The following is a 20,514-nucleotide window of genomic DNA, read 5'->3' as shown; positions in this document are numbered from 1 at the left end:
ACTTACATTCAGATCCTTCAAAGAAGATAGAAAAAAGATTGACAGCAATTGTTGAGGCATAAAATATTGGAAGAAACTTTAAACCAGGTTCCAAAGAATTTGCCTGCAAAATGAAGTAAATAAATATACATGCAAACATAAATATAAACACATACACACACAGAGTTTCTACATCAATGATTAGAAATAGGTGTTACACTTCTACACCTGATGCAATTTTTCCCCATTCATTACCACTAATAATTATATATCATATTATTATCATTAGAGTGAAATATCTTCATATAATACAACACATTTAAATTGCTAGGGTTTTTCTAAGGATGTGAGCAGTACTTGTCAGTACAATCTTTTGGATTTCTGAGACATGGTTCTCCTGGGATGTTATCTCGATGTTTCTGCCATCCCTTTTTATCATAGAAAATATTATTATTATTAGTAGTAGTAGTAGTAGTAGCAGCAGCAGCAGTGTGTAGAGTTGATAGAATCGTTAGCACACTGGGCAAAATACTTAGCATTTCATCTTTTTGCAGTTGATAAAATAAGTACCAGTTGAGCACTATGGTAAATGTAATTGACTTACCCCTCCCCTAAAATTGCTGACTTTGTGCCAAAACTTGAAACTATACCTAGGGCACCTACATTAACAGGAACAGTTCTCACGTTAAGATATCACATCTTTTGTATTTCAATTTCCAGGTCCTCATATTTACTTAATTTGTCAAATTCCTTTACAGATGTATTTTTATCAGTGGAAACACTTACATCTATTAGTCTACAAATATTTTCTTGCCTGTCTTTAACGACTATATTTGGTCAATTAATCTGAATCATTCTGTCAGTGTTGACTGGAAAATCTCAGAGGATAGTGACATTTTTATCTTCAACAACTGGCTCAAGATGATGTTCATACCAGTAAGCAGAAATGCCAATTTTGTAGTGTTTACATATTTTCCAATGTAAATACTGTCCTGCCCTATTGTGGTGATTTTGTAGTTGTTTGGTGTCAGTACAGGACATCTTGATACGAAATGGTCTACTGTTTTGTCAAATGTGTTGCAGAATCTGCACTTAGAGTCAGAACTGTTTTGAAGAATGTTAGCCTGGTAATTTTTGGTAAGAAAGCTTTGGTCTTGTGTTGCCAATATTATTATTATTGTTGTCGTTGTTGTTATCATTAGTGCTTTCACTGCACTACCGAGTGCAGCTCTATGTGCCACGGGTATGTGTTGTGGTGTGTTTTGGTTTATCATTTTCACTGTATTGAAAGTGTTTTATGCAGGATGTGTACAGTGCCTAGTAGTGCTATTTTCTGTATGTTATATATATTCACAAGTTCTGGTGTTTTAGTTGTGTATTTATCTGTATGTTTTTAATGATACTTAATGCACCTATTATTATAGGTCGTGTTTCTGTTTTTAGGTTCCACATTCAGATTATCTCTGTTTCTATATCATTGTATTCTGAGAGGTTCTTCATTTCTTTTAGAGACATTGTTACCTGTTGAGATTGATATGTTGATTAGAAGGAACTTTTTCTTGGATATCTCTGACAACTATATCCTGTCTATTAGCCTTGATCTCTCTGTATTTTAGCAGCATATCCCAGAGTATGGCTGCCTTGTAATTTTCTAAGACCTTTTCTGGGTATGCATACACCATCTTTTTTCTGGTGTCATTCCACTGTGCTGGTATAGCTTCCAGCATATATGGGTCCCAACCCTGTCATGTTTGTGAATATATTCTTTCTTAGCCAAGAGTGGGAAGCCAGAGACAATATGATTTATTGTTTCTTCTCTATTACTACACATTCTGCAGTTAGTCGTATTTTTCTTCATTATGTGTTTCTGATGGTTTCTGGTGGGGAGGCCTTGATCATGTGTCGCAATTAAAAAAAATCTTTCAGTCTCTGCTTTGAGTCTTGAGTTATCATCATCATCATCCTATTATACTTACAACACTCGCAGCACTTATATTTATAATGCCTACATTGCACTCACGCCCCAATAGGGGCAACAATTCTTAACATACTTGAATGATGGTAGGTTAGAGTGAGAACAAATGATGTGATGCTGTTATCAAACAATCATGGAAACCTTCTTTTCAGGTGCTGAATAACATCACTCCTTCCCATGTTCCCTCTTACGTCCCTTTCCCAGTTTTCAGGATTGGCACAAGCAAAGTAGACACATTGAAAGGTAGATCTAGTGAGATTGTTGAGATACTTGAATAGAGACGTATTAATGTATGTTGATGTATGTCCAAGAGGTAAGGTGGAAAGGAGCTTCAGCCAGGTTCCTCACAAGCAAGAGATATAGGTATAAAATCTTCTGGGAAGGTAACAGTGATGGGGTAGGTGGCATGGGCATACTCCTTGCTGAGAAATGGGTGGATAAGGTCATAGAGGTAGTCAGAGTGTACGATAGAGTGCTTAAGCTTATGCTAGTCTTACAGAATAGTACAGTGACAATTATCTCTGCTTATCCCCCTCAAGTGAGCCTACCAAATGAACAGAAGGAGCATTTTTATCATATTCTTCTGCAGGCTACCTCAAAGACGAGTGATAATGATCTCCTTTCCGTGGCTGGGGAGTTCAATGGGCATATCGGACAGCAGCCTGATATTTTCCATGGTGTGCATAGGGACCATGCAATTGGCTCCCAAAATGAAGAAGGAACAAGGCTACTGGAGTTCTGTGATGCAAATAACCTTCTGATCTGCAACATCAACTTCAGGAAGCCAGGCAACCACCTGATAAACTACCAATCAGGTGTCTGCACTAGCGAGATCTATTACATTCTGCCACCTCACTCCAATTCTTTTCTGTTTGGGAGTTCAGTCCAAACCAGACTCCAAGTAACTTAACAGGACCTTCTCTCGAATGTCCCACGACATTGGACAGTATCTATCATCTTGCCACTCCAGGTACAGAGCTACAAGCCGACGGACTTGTCCTTGTTAATTTTCACCCCTGCCACCGCCTCGTAACCTTTGATTGCATCCTCTACACAAGGTAGCTGAGTTTCATCAGTTACGGTGATGGTGACGTCATCCACGTAAGCAGAAATACACTTACCGCATCCCAGTTCATTGGGGATGCCTCCCAAATTCTCCAACCTCCACAGCAATGGCTCCAGAACCAGTACATACAGAAGCAGTGAGAGGGGGCACCCCTGATGAATAGAGTGCTCAATCTTAAACGGCACCGGCAAGTAACTGTTTATCTGAACTGTAGATTCGATGCCACTGCAAATGGCAAAGATCCAGCCATGGAAGTCTGGGCCCAGCCCAGCCGCTTCAAAGACTGCCACCAAGGTACTGGTGGTGCACCCTATCAAAAGCTTTACTTTGGTCTAAATGGACCAGTGCTCCCACCTTTACAGGATAACTTACCCACCCTGTCTAAGGTGTAGTGCAGGAGATGGAGATTGTCCTGGATCAACCTGCTTGGGATGGCACATGTCTGCGCCTTCCTGACAAGTTTCTCCATGACATGTGCCAACCTCTTAGCTAGTACCTTGGCCAAAATCTTTAACCCTACATTAAGTAGAATTATGGGCCTAAAATTACTGATGTGATCCCCCTTGCTCGGGTCTTTTCTGATCAGTGTCACCACTCCCTGACTCACAGAGCTGAGAATCTTCCCATTCTGCTGCCAGTTCGTGTAGAAGCAGGCCAGCAAGTGCCCTAACAAGTCCGGCATACTACAATAAAATTCATAGGGTAGACCATCCAGCCCTGGTGCACTCAGCCAGCACATCTTCAACCTCCGTGGCCATAACCAGCCCTTTACAGAATTCCACCTCTCATGCCGAGAGTTGCAGCCCAGTGGCGAGGAAGTCCCTTAGGGGCTCCCCACGGTCCAGCTAGTCACTCTTCCCAAACAACCGAGCAAAATGCTGGTGAGAAGACTTTCACATCTCCTCTTGTCTGTCTATCAAACGCCCCTGTTCATCTATTAAAGACTTAATAGAGGTTTCTCTGCCTCTCTGACTCTCCACATGACGTGCCCAACCGGCAACGTTAATACCTTCTCTTCCCACTGCACGAAGTTTGGTTCTGACCCAGCATCCTTCATGTTTGGCTTTGAGATGATGTTACAAAACCTCTCTCGCAGTCAACACTCTAGATGTAGAACCAGACTCCATGGCCTCATCTAGTTCCTTAGTTAACGTCTCTTCTATTCTGGTCTTATCTAGACTTAACTGCTTGCTAAATCTGATGGACTCAGAATGAATGGCTCATTTGAGGGCAACCACCACCTATTATTTTATAATGGCACCTGTTAATGCCCTCTGCACTAAATCCTTAACCAGAGCACAGAAGGTTTTACAAGTCAATATAGACTTGTTCATCTTCCAGTACCCAGGTCCCTGTCTATGACACTTACCTAGGTACACCGCACATGTCACAAACTTGTGATTTGTATAGGGGACACAACAGCAGCATGGACAACTAACAGTATCCCTATCTCTATCGCTAACAATAATCCTATCTACACAAGATCAGTATGAGCTGTCATTATTAGACCATGTCCACTGTAGAATGAGCGGTTCATCCAGTCTGTACTGGTCTACTAGATTATAGCTCTCTAGTAGCCTTTTGAGGTCAGGATTTCCCCTTCTATCAGCTGAGCCAACACTATCCACCCATGCATCAAGAATAGTGTTAAAGTCTCCTAATACAATTAGACTTTTAGATGTCACTAAGAAACTCTCCAGGTCCTGGTAAAAAACAGCCTGCCTACTTATTTGGAGAATAGACAGCTACCAACCTGAAGGACTGTTTACTTGCGTATGTCACATCCAGAACGACCAACCTACCTTCCGGGTCTAGAAAGACTGCACTTACTTGCACGTCCAAGTTTTTCCTGAATCGCCCACCATGCCACCACCCCCCACCCCCGTCGACTAGGAGAAATAAACTTCTTGCAGCCATTTAGAAGGAGCGTGAATGCTTGTGGCCCACTCAGCTTGGACTCAGTCACAACACAGATATCAATTTCTAGTGACCTAAGGTCGCCCAGGAGACAAGTTTGCTTCCATTTCGACCCCAGGCCACACACACTTATGCACCCTAACTTAAATTCCATAGAAATTGGTACTTACATTTTGATTCTGGGGAGAGGCCGAACGAATTCAGCTTCCCCGCCAGCCTCCTTCTTTTTTGGTGTAGCCGCTGGACTCATGATGAAGTTCCTGCTGGCCATTTCTGAGCTCATGTCAAAAGTTCATTAAATAAACTCACCTCCATTTTAGCCATCCGAATGTGAGGTGGCAAGTCTTGATTTGCTTTGTACACTTGTGCTTTGTGGTGTGCATGTATAATGTGACATGCTTTGTTACTTTCTTTAAAAGCTACTATTTTATATTGTACTTTGGGTTGGGGTTTGGGGAAGGGTTTTAACTGGGGGATGGTGCGGGGAGTTTTTTTCTTGTGTGTCTGCGGTTACTTTTGGTGTTTTTGTACGGGGAGGAGAGTCTGAGACTGAGGCCTTTTTTCTTTTTTGTGATTTCACTGAGGTGAATTCTGTTTATTCTTCTGTGTAAGGTGTTTATTGCCTTGTTTTGTTTTCCTTGGGCACTTTTTGGTTGTTTTTCTGTTTGTTTTTCTTTTTCTGTTGTTTCTTTGGACTTTTGTTGAGGAGGGCCCTCCTTTTGATCTTGACAGCCTGAGTGGATGTAGCCTTTTTCACTGCATTTAAAACAGCGCAGCCTACGTCCCTCAATGCTCACTCTCACCCTCAGCCCCTCCCCTATGAACACTCTATCAGGAAGCCCTTCCAGAATTTTGGGGCTAACATGTACCACCATCTCAAGCTACTGGCCTTTCCAATTTTTGGCCTACTTTTTCTGCATTTGCAGAATGGACATTTTCTCTTCCATGTCATATAAAATGGCTGCTGCAATCCATAAAACGTCCAACCCAGCTGGAATTTCCTCCACTTTAATTTTTGCCATTCTCCTGCCTAAATAAGTTAGCAGGAGAATTATCTCTTCATTTTTCAGTGTCAGTGTAGACAGTTCTTTATTTGTACTTTCGTCAGCTAATTGTGCCTCCACTGTAGCACTTTTCATCCCTCGTGCAATATATTTAATTCTGTTCCAAATTTAATTCTGTTTCAATTAGTTTGCTTTTCACCGACATTTTCTCTTTTCTTTCAGACTGTACGTCTTACAGACCACAGTCTTGGCAGCTATATTTTGTAGTGTTTCTTGGGGAGGGAGTAACTTGGTGTCATTCCTTGTTTTCTTAATCATATTACGATACTCGAACAGTTCCACCATGGACATGCTCAAATTTACCATGTTGCCACCAACAGCAGCCGAAAAACTAGTTTTTTTCCTTCTGAACCTGTTTGGTACTTTGATTTACATTTTCTGTAGCCATTTCCATCTCTGGGAAATCGAGAATTGACTCTAAGTCAAATTCCATTATTAATACAAAAGCTTCTTTAAAAGGACGCCCAAATTTTCAAAACATTCCTACTAGTAACAAAAACCATTTTTTGCCAAAAATGTCTTTCACAAAAATTATTAGTCTATAATTTTTTTTTTTTTTTAACCCTATAAAAATCACATCTGTAGTTGAACAATAATGGTATTTTCTGCCCCGCAGGGCAAAAATTGCCCTTACCAAAATGACCAAGGTAATTCAACGCAATAATGATATAACAAAAAAACTTTTAAAGTATAACATTAGAGCAAAACGAAGGAGCAAAACAAACTCACATCTGCAGCTAAGGATGAGAAGTGATATCGCCAATGCAAATATATATGCTTCTTCCATTGACAAAAAGTTGCTGATCTCGAAAAAGGAGAAACAAGCAATAATAAACTCTGAGCGAGATATAGGCACTAGCAGCATGACATCATGAAGTATATTTGCCATTTAAATGTGGCTGACCCATATGGAATGATGCTACTGTAGTTTATAAAAGAGGTGTCTTCTTCGGGCTATAAACTACAGTAGCATCGTCCCATATAGGTCAGCCACATTTAAGTGGCAAATATACTTCACGATGTCGTGCTGCTACTGTTTATATCTCGTTCAGAGATTTATTATTGCTTGTTTCTTCTTTTTCAAGATAAGCAACTTTTTGTCACTGGAAAAGCATATATATTTGCATTGGAGATATCACTTCTCATCCCTAGCCGGTGATTGTCATGTACTGAAGATGAGTCACTACCCAGAAACCTGGGTCCATGTGTATCACATGAGGCTAGAGATGGGAACGATGATTTCCCTTTGCAAATACTGTTAGGGCACAGACAGTGTGTCATTAGCCAGCTGGAGAAGATGTCTTCCTGGGGTTATAAACTGCAATAGCCTCGTCCCATATGGGTCAGCCACATTTAGGTACCAAATATACTTCACGATATATCATCATCATCATCATCATCGTTTAACGTCCGCTTTCCATGCTAGCATGGGTTGGACGATTTGACTGAGGACTGGTGAAACCGGATGGCAACACCAGGCTCCAGTCTAATTTGGCAGAGTTTCTACAGCTGGATGCCCTTCCTAACGCCAACCACTCAGAGAGTGTAGTGGGTGCTTTTACGTGTCACCCGCACAAAAACGGCCACGCTCGAAATGGTGTCTTTTATGTGCCACCCGCACAAGCCAGTCCAGGGGCACTGGCAACGATCTCGCTCAAAAATCCTACGGGAGCCAGTCAGGCGGTACTGGCAACGGCCACGCTCAAAATGGTGCATCTCATGTGCCACCCGCACAAGAACCAGTCCAGGGGCACTGGCAACGATCTTACTTGGCTTGCCGGGTCTTCTCACGCACAGCACATTTCCAAAGGTCTCGGTCAGTAGTCATCGCCTCGGTGAGGCCCAATGTACGAAGGTCTTGCCTCACCACCTCAGCCCAGGTCTTCCTGGGCCTACCTCTTCCACGGGTTCCCTCAACTGTTAGGGTGTGGCACTTTTTCACGCAGCTATCCTCATCCATTCTCACCACATGTCCATACCAGCGCAATCGTCTCTCTTGCACACCACAACTGATGCTTCTAATGTTCAGCTTTTCTCTCAAGATACTTACACTCTGACGGGTATTCACATTGACATTACACATCCAACGGAGCATACTGGCTTCATTCCTTGCGAGCTTACATATGTCCTCAGCAGTTACAGCCCATGTTTCACTGCCATGTAGCATGGCTGTTCGTACGCATGCGTCATACAGTCTGCCTTTTACTCTGAGTGAGAGTCCCTTTGTCGCCAGCAGGGGTAAGAGCTCTCTAAACTTTGCCCAGGCTATTCTTATTCTAGCAGCTACACTTTCAGCGCACCCACCCCCACTACTAACTTGGTCGCCCAGATAGCGGAAGCTATCGACTACCTCTAGTTTTTCACCCTGGAATGAGATAGAAGTTGTTTCCTGTTTGTTTACAGTCTTTATTGCACCCGAACATCTGCCACAAACAAAAACTAACTTGCTAGTTAACCTGCCTTTGATGTTGCTGCACCTCTTATGTGTCCATAGCTTGCACCGGGTACATCTTATAGAGTTACTACCTACTCCTTTTCTACATACTGAGCAGGGCCATCTACCTGAAGGGAAGCAACAGAATATCATGTAGTGATGCAGTACAACCATTTCAAGCGACTCCATTTAATTGAACAATGCAATCATTACATCAATTTAAATGCAGTGTCATCTTCAGCTGCACAAATAAATAAATAAATAGAATTTTAACTAGTTGGACACATACAATAGTAACAACATGAATTTCTTCCATCTTCTTGCTTTGTTAACATATTTGAGAAAAATTATATTAATGTGTCCAACTGGTTAAAATTCTATTTATTTATTTGAGCAGCTGAAGATGGCATTGCATTTAAATTGATGTAATGATTGCATTGTTCAAGTAAATGGAGCCACTTGAAATGGTTGTACTGCATCACTACCTGATATCCTGTTGCTTTTATTTTGATTTTATTCACCTTACTTCGAGCAGTGCGGATAATACCGGACTGACTTGGTGCTTCGATTTAAGTACCTAATTCAACTGAATCTCAATTATTTCTTATATTATATATATATATATATATATATATATATGTGTGTGTGTGTGTGTATTACAGATAGTTATGTCTGGTCTTTGAGACTAACCAGGGTTTCACATCCATGATTACTCTACTGCTCTATAACTTGCAGTGTGCTTCTCTTTCAGATTTATGATTTACTGATGATATACATACATACATCATCATCATTATCATTTGTTGTCCATGATGGCATGGGGTGGATGGTTTGACTTGGTTGGCATGCAGAAGGCTGTGCAAGGATCCAGTCTGTTTTGGCATGGTTTTCACCAGCTGGATGCCCTTCCTAACGCCAACCACTCTGAGACTGTAATGGGTGCTTATACATGCCACCAGCACAGGTGCCATTTGTATGACACCAGTATCTGCCACAAGTGCGATTTTGCTTGGCTTGATGGGTCTTCTTCTCAAGCACGGCATAATGCCAAAGGGCTTGGTCATTGCTTCCATGAGGCCCAACACTTGAAAGAAACTCAGCCAACTCGCCTCCGTGAAGCCCAAACACTCAAGAGGCACTCAGCCACTTTACCTCCATGAGGCCCTCGCTCGAAAGGAGCACAGCCACTTCACCTCCATGTAACCTGCTTGAAAGGAACTCAGCTACCTCACCTACATATATATATATATTTCATTAAAGAGTTTTATCTTTCCATTTTAGAATTTTCACATATTCTCATCAGTTTTTTAAAATTTGTTTGGAACAATAAAGTACTTGACTGCATATTCAACATTTCCAGACTTTCAAAGTCTCACTTTTAAGAACTGAAATAGATTTGACAACTGTGTTGCTTCTTATCTATTGGTGAAATTCATGTAGACTATTCTACAAACATTTCTTTGACCATCAAATCAGCAGTCATGTGTTAATTTGTTTTTTTGTGGGTGAAATTGTGTGCGGTGTGTGTGTGTGTGTGTGTGTGAGAGAGAGAGAGAGAGAGAGAGATAGAGAGAGATAGAGAGAGAGAGAGAGAGAGGGAGAGAGAGAGAGAGAGAGAGAGAGAGCATGCATGCATGTAGTACATGTTGTGTATGCATACATATAGAAAGAAAAGTAGCACTTACAGCATTGAGGACATAGTATCTGATAAGAATAAATATGCCAGTTGACACAAGGCCTGAGAGGATGGGAGATATAAACCAGGAACTAACTGTAGAAGAAAAAAGAATATTAATGAATAATTACAGAAGCATCAAGATACAAATAATTACAGAGGCATCAAGCTGTTAGATCAGGTTATGAAAGTTACGGAGAGGGTCATAGCCCAACTAATTAGGGAGCGAATCAATTTAGATGAGATGCAGTTTGGATTCGTGCCAGGTAAAAGCACCACTGATGCCATATTTCTAGTGAGACAGCTGCAGGAGAAATACCTAGCCAAGGATAAACCTCTGTACCTGGCCTTCATTGACATGGAGAAAGCCTTTGACAGGGTCCCCCGATCCCTTATCTGGTGGTCAATGAGGAAACTTGGGATAGAAGAATGGTTAGTGAGAGCTGTGTGAGCCATGTACAGAGATGCTGCCAGTAAGGTGAGGGTTGGAAATGAGTACAGTAATGAATTCCGGGTAGAGGTAGGGGTCCACCAAGGTTCCGTCTTCAGCCCCCTCCTATTTATCATAGTCCTCCAGGCGATCACAGAGGAGTTCAAGACAGGCTGCCCCTGGGAGCTCCTCTATGCTGATGACCTTGCACTAATTGCGGAGTCACTATCAGAACTAGAGGAGAAGTTTCAGGTGTGGAAGCAAGGACTAGAATTGAAGGGCCTTAGAGTCAACCTAGCTAAAACCAAAGTAGGAAGATAGACAAAACACAAATCCCCTCAGGTAGATAGCCCTGCTCGATCTGTAGAAAAGGTGTGGGTAGGAACTCTATAAGATGCACCCAGTGTAAGCTATGGACACATAAGAAAGTGTTTGTAAGTCTTGTTCAGTTGGTAAATTGTAATCTCTCTCTCACTATCCGTGTGTGTATATTTCTACATGTGTGTGTGTGTGTGTCCCTCCAGTGCCAAAAAGTACTGTCACCAAAGCAAGTTGAATGTCTGGTCAGCTGTGCCAAATCATCTCATACTGTATGTTAGATACATCTACACCTGCTTAGTCTTCTCTTTTGTACACAACTCCTAATTACTTTTATCCTCAGTTTTACTCTCACCAGTATCACATAGCCAGCAGAACATATATTATTTCTTTTTAACTTTCACACATCCTCTGCATATAATGATCACTTTTGTTATCATGTAATATCATATGTCCTACTCTGCATTCAATCATACTTCTTATGCAGGTGTCTTGCCTTTTACTTGTCTCAGTCTTTGGATTGTGGCCATGCTGGGGTTTTAATAGAAGAAATTGACTCCAGTACTTATTTTTTAAGTCTGGTATTTATATTATCAGTCTCTCTTACAAGGTCATAAAGGAACCAACACAAGTTGTCATGTAGTGGGTGAGGCAAAACACCTGCATAAGAAGTATGATTGAATGCAGAGTAGGACATATGATATTACATGATAACAAAAGTGATCATTATATGCAGAGGATGTGTGAAAGTTAAAAAGAAATAATATATGTTCTGCTGGCTATGTGATACTGGTGAGAGTAAAACTGAAGATAAAAGTAATTAGGAGTTGTGTACAAAAGAGAAGACTAAGCAGGTGTAGATGTATCTAACATACAGAATGAGATGATTTGGCACAGCTGACCAGACATTCAACTTGCTTTGGTGACAATACTTTTTGGCACTGGAGGGGGACACACACACACATGTAGAAATATACACACACGGATAGTGAGAGAGAGATTACAATTTACCAACTGAACAAGACTGACAAACACTTTCCTTGTCCTCGCACACATAAAGTATGGTCACAGAAGTGGGAGAAGCGGGGAGAGAGAGGCAGGCAGAGAAGCATTAAAACACCTGATGTCAGATAAGTCAGCATTGAGTCAGTGATGCCAAATAAGTGGCACCAAAACGACTATGCCAGAATGTCTAATATCATCATCATCATCATCATCATCATTTAACATCCATTTTCTATGCTGGCATGGTTTGGGTAGTTTGACTGGAGCTGGCTAGCTGGGGAGCTGTTTAAACTCTAATTGCTTGCTGTGGCAATTGCCCTTCCTAACATCAACCACTTTACAGAGTGTACTGGATGTTTTTACACAGCACCAGCATGGGTGCTTTTTATGTGGTACCAGCACCCACAAGATAAGAAATGTTCAGCTGAAGAGGGATGCAAGGGACATGCTTATATGCAAGGACAACGACATATTTACTCAGCTGGGCGTGTCTTCTCAAGCACAGCAAACCACCAGTTGCATGGAAGAACAACTTGGGTAAAGAAATGCCACGCAATTCAAGTGGAAGAAACCCTTGGAAAAGGAAGACTGAAGTAGAGGTGGTAAAAAGTGGTTAAAGTTGATTCCAGTAAGCTAAACCTCATGAGGGACTGCAATAAGTAGTCAGATGCTGTGTTGGTGACAACCTTTCTAAGCTATGGAAAAACAGAAGTAAAACGATGATGATGATATCATGTTTCCACTATTTTGTACAGCCTGCTCACATATTTAGGACTGTTTATCATTTGCTTGTTTTACTCATTGGACTGTGGCCATGCTGGGTTACTGTTGCCTTGACCCTAGTACTAATCTTTTAAAAGTTTAGTACCTATTGTATTGGCCTCAACCAAACCTACATAAGTTGTGAAGCAGTAGAGGGACAAGCACAAACACAAAAGTAAATATATATGTATATAAAACTGACTTCTTTCAGTTTCCATCTACCTAATCCATTCACAAGGCAATTGACAGCATGGGGCTACATGAGGGGATACCCAAAAGAAACTGGAATTTTGCAATATTAATTTATTCACTTAGTTTTACATGTTTATACTTTTACCACCTTCAAAGTATTCTCCATTTGAAGCAATGCATCAATCCAAATGTGTTTTCGACTGTTTGAAGCAGTCCTGGAACTCTTGCCTTTTAACACCTCTGTCTTTTTTTTCTTCGCCTCTTCCACATCTGCAAAACGCTTTCCTTTAAAGACTTTTTCATTCAGAGGAACAAAGAAAAAGTCACAAGGAGCAAGACTGAGTGAATTGGGATGGTGGATAAGCAGGGTCATGCTGGTTTTGATCAAAAACTGTCTCACACTCAAGGCAGTATGTGCAAGCGCATTGTCATAATGAAATCACCACTCATCACTTTGCTGCAGGTTGGGGTGTTTTCATCTCATCGTATCTTGCAAATGCTTCAGAAGTGCCAAGTAAAATGTCTGGTTAACAGTTTGACCAAGAGGAACAAATTCTATGTGGACAGTTCCTTTCACATCAATGAAACAAATTAGCATCATCTTGACGTTGGACTTCAATTGACGTGCTTTTTTGAGGTGCAGTGACATTGAATGTTTCCATTGACTTTATTGCTGCTTCGTTCCCAGTTTGTAGCCACAGTACCAGCTTTCGTCACCAGTAATGACCTTTGAAAAAGGGCCAGATCAACTTCCAACTGTTCTTTCAGTTCATGACTGCTTTTTGATCTTCCATGAGCAAGTGAGGCACAAATTTTGCTGCAACTCCTTTCATTTGCAATTCCTCACTCAAAATTCATTGGCTGAAGCTTCAGGACACACCAGTCATATCAACAAGTTTGTCAATTGTTCAGCAATGGTCCTCTAAGATTAGTTCATGAATTTTCATGATGTTTTCATTCGTTTGGGAGGTCAGCAGTTTCCCTGAACAAGGTTGGTCTTCAAACGACAAGTGACCATTCCTAAAGCATGCAAACCACTATTAAACTTGTGCTTTGTTCATGGCAGTGGTCTTGTAAGCTGAGGCATGACAAGTGTTTCGGCTGCTGTTTTCCTCAGCAGAAAACAGAATTTCATGGAAATATGCTCTTCTTTCGTTTCAGCCATCACAAAAATCAACAGAGGAGAAGCACTGCAAAACAAAGATGTACTATGTGACAGTACAACTTCACACAACAGCAACGGTCAGCAGACTTATGCCTGAGGATTGCATCAAATGGCTTCTATCAGCGGAAACCTGAACTACAATGGGTTTGTCCCACAGAGAATGTTCCCAGTTACTTTTGGATATCTCCTCATAGTAGAAAACATTTGCCCAAGGTGCCATGCAGTGGGACTGAACCCACAATCATGTGGTTGCAAAGCAAACTTCTTAACCACACAACCATTTTTTTTCTCCTTGTCTTTTTTTTTGCTATAGTAAGTTTTGCTGCTGTTTAGCTCCAGATATCAATCTTCATTTTATCTTTGTTCTTCCCCAGGCCACACACTAATCCCATGTCCAGTTCTTCCTTGATAAACTAATAAAACAGTGGAAAAATATATTCATCATCCCTGATTGAGCAAACCTATGATCAAAAGCATTCTAGCCAAAATCCACACATTTTCTATTTTAATTTTAAGGTTTCAAAGGTGGGGTTGAGGTTGTGGTTTTCATGAATGGGTTATTGATAACTTATTGATAACTCCTAAGGTAATCATAAGCATTTTTTTCATTAAGATATGATTCAAGTTGAAATTTGACTGCTATTTCAAGCAAGTTGAATGACCACATAGAGGATCATTCACTGGGCATTAAAGCATATGATTTAATAACGATGCTCTCTTTGTGACTTGGGAAGCACACAAAACTTTAGACTACTGATATCAAGACACTGAGCCTTATGAAGGATATAAAAAAGGACCAAGACATCTAGTGCCTTGTTGTACTCAAGAAGACTTATTCACCACAGCAGAATTGACACTAGTGCCACATAAAAAGCACTGATGTTGGTTCTGCCACATTAAAAGCACTTGTGTTGCTAACACCTAAAAAGCACCCAGTACACTCTGAGGAGTAGTTGGCATTAGGAAGGGCATCCAGCTGTAGAAACCATGCCAAAATAGAAAAGGGAGCCTGGTGTGGCTCCCTGTCTTACCTATGCCAGCATGGAAAACAGACATTAAATGATGATGATGATGATGATGTTTAATACATATGAAATAAACCTCCATCCCAGTACCCACCATCCAGATAGGATGCTCGTCTATCACAGGTAATATTCATAGTTGATCTTGCACCTTAATTCATCCCTGACAACTAACTGGATATATTGAGACACATGAAGAATGAAAACATACATTAAAAAAGAAGTGTACTTTATAACATCTGCAACATTCAGTGGAGGCTGAATACACTACATTAACTAGATACTAAAAAAAAAAAAGTACTAGACAAAATGGGAAAGAAATAAACATAAAGAGAAAAATATCCTGTCTAATATGAAAGATGGGTTTGTGGTTGTGATTGTGGTGGTGGATGGCTTATAAATTACTTACTGATAATTCCTAATTTTGACCATTTCACTCCTTTTGAACCATGAGCAACTAGGGCAAAACCAAGGGTAGACCCTACTATACTGTGTGTGGCAGAAACTGGAAGACGGAGGAACGTTGCAAGGAGAAGCCAGAAGCAGGAACCTAGGAAAAAAGAAGAAAAAAGACTTTCATGTTACAATGATGATGATAATGATATGTGCAAAGATAATCTGGAGAGCTTGACAGATTTCAACAACTTTCTATGCTGTGGGAAGATGTGAATTGACATTAGACTTCCTTGTCAAGGGGCCTTGTTCAAAATGTTAATAATATGCATCAAGAGCCTTGCTCAAACATTAATATTGACATCAAGGGTGCTTTAAAATATGCTGGAATTATCAAGTTAACTAATCATCTGTTTGACTAATCATTCAGTCAGTCAATCAGCTAGGTTTATCAAAGCCCTTTCTTCAATATTTGCAACCTCATTAATGACATGCCTTCCCTACTCCAGGAAAGCAAAATACATTTACCCTTTAGCATTCAGATTTCTTTGTCAAATGTTCTGCTTATTTATTCATATTGTTTTGAATTAATCACTGATTACATTGTAGCTTCAGGATTTCAATGGTACATTTGTATATTTTAAGAATGACATTGTAGGGTAGGTGTGAGAGGTTTGATCTGGTCAGTTTTAATGTAAAACAGGCAAAATATTTGGACCAGATATGGGTGAATTGAATGCTAAAGGGTTAAGGATCATGTCCAAATATGTTACTAATATATCAAGGGTTCAGTCTAATACTTTAGGTTACCTGTCAAGGACTCTGTCTGAAATATTAGAATTCATATTCCCTCATGGCACACAAACTTATTCAAACAACAGAAGTTTATTAAAAGTTTTAATTTCAGCAGCAGAAATATGAAAGGAAAAGTCAACTTAATCAGGATTTGAACTCAAAATAACAACATAATACCTACCCGTGACACTGGCAACATTACCCATCATCAGGACCTCCTCAGTCCCATTGTAAGGTGTCACATCTATCATGCCTTTTCGTATTGTATCTGAAACTCGTGCACCTAGACAGAAATAACGAGAATCCTGGTTTCAAAGTTGTAAAAATGAGAGTGTGTGTGTATGTGTAGCTATATAAGTATACGTATGTTTAAATGTGCATGTTTGTGTATAAGCATATGTGTATAAGCATATGTGTATAAGCATATGTGTATATGTGTATAAGCATATGTGAATATCTCTGCATCAATATGCAAGTGTATGCTTGAGAAATATGAGAAAAATGTTAAGAAAAACATAGCTTCCAATGATCCCTCATTTCAGTAGTGAAGTACCATTATCTAGATGGTACTTCATTATCTAGATGACTTAGAAGTGACTATATTGTATTATAAAGCCAAGAACCATATGGCTATGTTGGAAAACTATCATATAAAGTAAAACTACTGTATACTTGACTATAAAATGCCCTCACCTATAAGACACCCCCACCCCACACCAACTTACAACGTTCAAATCAAGAATTTTATCATTGACCCAACTATAAGTTGCAGTGACCTTTTCTGTTGGAGAGCAAAGTTCAATTAGGAATCACGCCAACATAGTTGTTGTTCGGTAACTGAGCTTTCAGTAAGCTGAAGATGACTTACAACAATTGTTATCCCATTAAGTCGATGCATTTTAGAAACTGTTGTTTATAATGTAAAATTTTATCCTTTTCAGTTATTCTAAGTGTCAGAACTTCAGACATGGCTTGTACCTAGAAAATATCTGAAATTTTTTTTTATACGATGTTATTATAAGTCGCAATCCCAACTTTAGGTGAAAATTTCAGGGAAAGAAAGGGCGACTTATAGCCAAGTATATATGGCAACACCCATGAGAGAAGCCTCAAAGCCTTTGCCTGACATACAAGAGACAGGAGCCAAATCTTTCTCTGATCCCAACTTACAATCTTGAAGTGGCAAACACTCTATTTTGAGCAAGTATAGAAACAGTTTAGTGTCAAGAGCCTAGGTTAATCTACAGGCTTATACTTTTATGTCTGTTCTTATAGTTTGTGTTAACTCTTTTGACACCAAACTGCCTGAAGCCATCCTTGGTTCTATGATATAAACTTCCTCTTTTAAAATGACCTAAATTAATATCTTCCCTCAAAATTTCTTATTAATTTATGTTCTACGTCTTATCTTAATTATGACAATGTTATTTTACTAAGTTCTTTATTCTTTTCAAAATTAATTGAAATAAAGGCAGTATGTTTCAACAGAAATATGGTAATAAAGGTTTAATAAGTTTCTTTTCTATTTTTGTAAGGATTATTGAAGCAAGAATTCCCATCTAAATGATAATGCCATTACATTAATGTAAGTCCTACATTGATATTCAATAGCTTCTGGGTGTGCATGTTCTTTACTTCCACTTCTTTTCTTTTCCCCATTACTTCAATAGCACTTTTGATCTAAACTGCCACCTTCCATCTTCTCTCTCTCTAATGTTTGCTTCCTCCTCCTTCACCAAACTTTCCGATCCCCGCCCATTACTTCTTCAAACTTTTTATCACTTCCTTGTCCACAAACCCAAACACAACACCAGTTTTTCTGCCTGTTTCCTCACCCTCTAATACTAGTTACAGACCCAAAATGTCAAATTTTTCAATCTTCACAACAGTTGAACTTATCAAAATCTTCAAGTAACCTGATTATGCACTGTGACTGAAACAGGCAACAATTCCTCAGATTCCAGATTTTGATCCACACAGACATCATTCCTCAGGGTCTGCACTTAGAAGTGATCAAGTGAAGGGCAGTGGTGATGGGGTGAAGAAGGACAGAAAATAAAAGGAGTGGTAGACAAAGATAATGTACATCCAGAAAGTTATCAAATATCTGTGTGGGATCAAGTTCAATGCTGAGATTTCACCAAGTATTTTTGCTACAATAATTCTCTACAGACATAATTCTTCAGGTACCAGATATTATTCTACAAAGAAGCATGAAGATTCAATGCCTGGTCACTTCAATATTTTTAAATGTAATGGATGACCAGTACACACACTCTTTTCTTGCTTGTCATTCTCAATGGTTTCATATTGAAATACTGAATTTTCAGGACCACCCAGCCACACACACACACACGCACACACACATCACCACCATCATAATTGTAATCCTGCTTTTCAGTACTGACATGGGTTAATGGCTCATCACACATCAGGTCGGCCCTCATTCAGAGTTATTGATTTTCTTGACCAAATCAAGGACATTTCTTGCATGTTTCATATTTTAGTATGGTTTCTACAGCTTGATGCCTTTTCTATTGACAATCACAAGCATCAGTACCATAGAGAGGTTTTATATCCTTGGCCAGATGAAAGGGGTTGTCAAGCCTACACTATCAGTGTTTGCTTACCAGCCACTTTACTCCATAGAGTGTATTTTATCATAGGATTAGCATTACAGATTGACTTAGAATGAAGAACTAAAAGACAATGAAGGCGGCAATGATGAAGATAAAAGAGTACAAGAAGGATAAAATAGAAACAAAAATAACAAAAAAAAAGTAAAGGAAAAGAAATAAACTGTTCCTTACCAAGCAAAATGGCACCAAGAGTTTCAAAAATTGTAGCTAGAATGCAGGCCTGTTTTAGAGTCAGAACTTTGGCTCCAACTGAAGTACCAAAGGAGTTTGCAACATCATTAGCACCGATGCCAAATGCCAGAACAAAGGCAATGACAAATCCTACAACTACCATCCATAACCAGTTTTCTGGGATGTCCATTTTGGGAATGGTTGTGATGGTTGTGAAAGTGGAGATGGTGTAGAGATGGATGGATGGGTGGAAATTAGAAACCTAAATAACAATTAAATTGAACTTATCAAAATAATACCAGCTGATGCACTACCACTAGGGATTGTGGTACTGAAGATGAAGGTGTGGCTGTTGGTGGTAGTTGGTGGTGGTGGCAAGTGCTGGTGGTATTGAGCTTGGTGGTGATGGTAAAAACAAACCAAAATAACAATAAATATATCCACTTTGTTCTTAAGATGGACAGGATGGTAATGATGGTGGAAATGGAGATGGTGAGTGGTGGTGGTAGGAGCTGTGTTGAGATATAAGAAGCACCACAGGAGGGTTTTTTTGTTGTTTCTTTTTGTCAATTGAAAGGCAGCTTAGCAGTAAATGTATATGAAAAAAGGAAAAGTTGGGTTTCTTGGGGTTTGAGGTTTAAGGGTGGATGGGCAAAATTTAAAATATATATATATTTATATTATTTTTCTTCGTTCTTCAGTGATTTTGTTGATAATAGATGTTTTCTGGGCTGAAATGGAATAATAAATAAATTTTTTATTCATACACAGACAGGGAGACAAAAAGATGAAATATATAATATATATATGGTCTGATCAATAAGTATCTGGACTGCTGCCATGGTAACAAAACTAAAGCACACAGAGTTAAGCTGTTTGGCACAGATTGACCTTGAACTCTGCTATGCAAGTGCACTAAGTTTTAACATTCTAGCTTACTTCCGCTGTTTACAGCAGTGCATGGAAGGAATGTGTGTAGTGTGTGATCATTGCATCGATCATGGCAGAGAAATCTGAGCAGAGAATCTGCATCAAATTTTGCCAAAAGCTAGGCGATAGCTGCTCAGAGGCCTACGTAGTTTTCAAAAAGTTTTTATCATTCTGAATACAATCAAGGAGATCTTGTGCAACTGAAACCCGAGTGTCTTTTTGGTCAGCTGAAAACAGTTTTGGCACAAACTTGGCAGACACACATCTCATACCCAAATCTTTAGTGATAATGGATTGAACTGAACTGTAACTGATCTGCACATTCTCTGATAGCTCACAGATGGTGATTCGACGATTTCCCCTCAGCTACATGCACATTTGCAATGTTTTTCTCAGTTCTGCTGGTAGCAGGTCTCCTAGAACTTCATCAATATCAACAATTTTTAGGCTAACTTGGAAACATCTGAAACACTTGCACACTTGTGTGCGGCTCATACACTCCTCTACATACACTTTCTGCAACCTTGCATAGGCCTCTGAGCAGGTATCGCCATGACTACTTTCTCTGTTATGGTCAATGCG

The 20,514-nt window shown here is 39.8% G+C and overlaps 1 protein-coding gene across 3 annotated transcripts in view; it reads right to left on the bottom strand.

Moving 5' to 3' along the window:
- LOC106876782 (sodium-dependent phosphate transporter 1-A) overlaps positions 1-20,514 on the bottom strand; it is a 312,083-nt gene that overhangs the window by 63,784 nt on the left and 227,785 nt on the right. For all 3 annotated transcript variants that reach the window (XM_089341906.1, XM_052976433.2, XM_052976432.2), the window contains 5 exons: positions 19,003-19,733; positions 16,374-16,475; positions 15,414-15,554; positions 10,121-10,206; positions 7-103 (listed from right to left, as the gene is read on the bottom strand). In XM_089341906.1, coding sequence (XP_089198032.1) covers positions 7-103; positions 10,121-10,206; positions 15,414-15,554; positions 16,374-16,475; positions 19,003-19,192 — 616 coding nt within the window. In that variant the 5' untranslated portion in view covers positions 19,193-19,733. The remainder of the gene's footprint in view (positions 1-6; positions 104-10,120; positions 10,207-15,413; positions 15,555-16,373; positions 16,476-19,002; positions 19,734-20,514) is intronic.

The sequence above is a fragment of the Octopus bimaculoides genome, chromosome 25 (genome assembly GCF_046866305.1).
Source record: "Octopus bimaculoides isolate indiv1 chromosome 25, ASM4686630v1, whole genome shotgun sequence".
NCBI lineage: Eukaryota > Metazoa > Mollusca > Cephalopoda > Octopoda > Octopodidae > Octopus > Octopus bimaculoides.
Note: the sequence above shows the minus strand (reverse complement) of the source record. Positions and strands in the feature narration are given on the sequence as shown.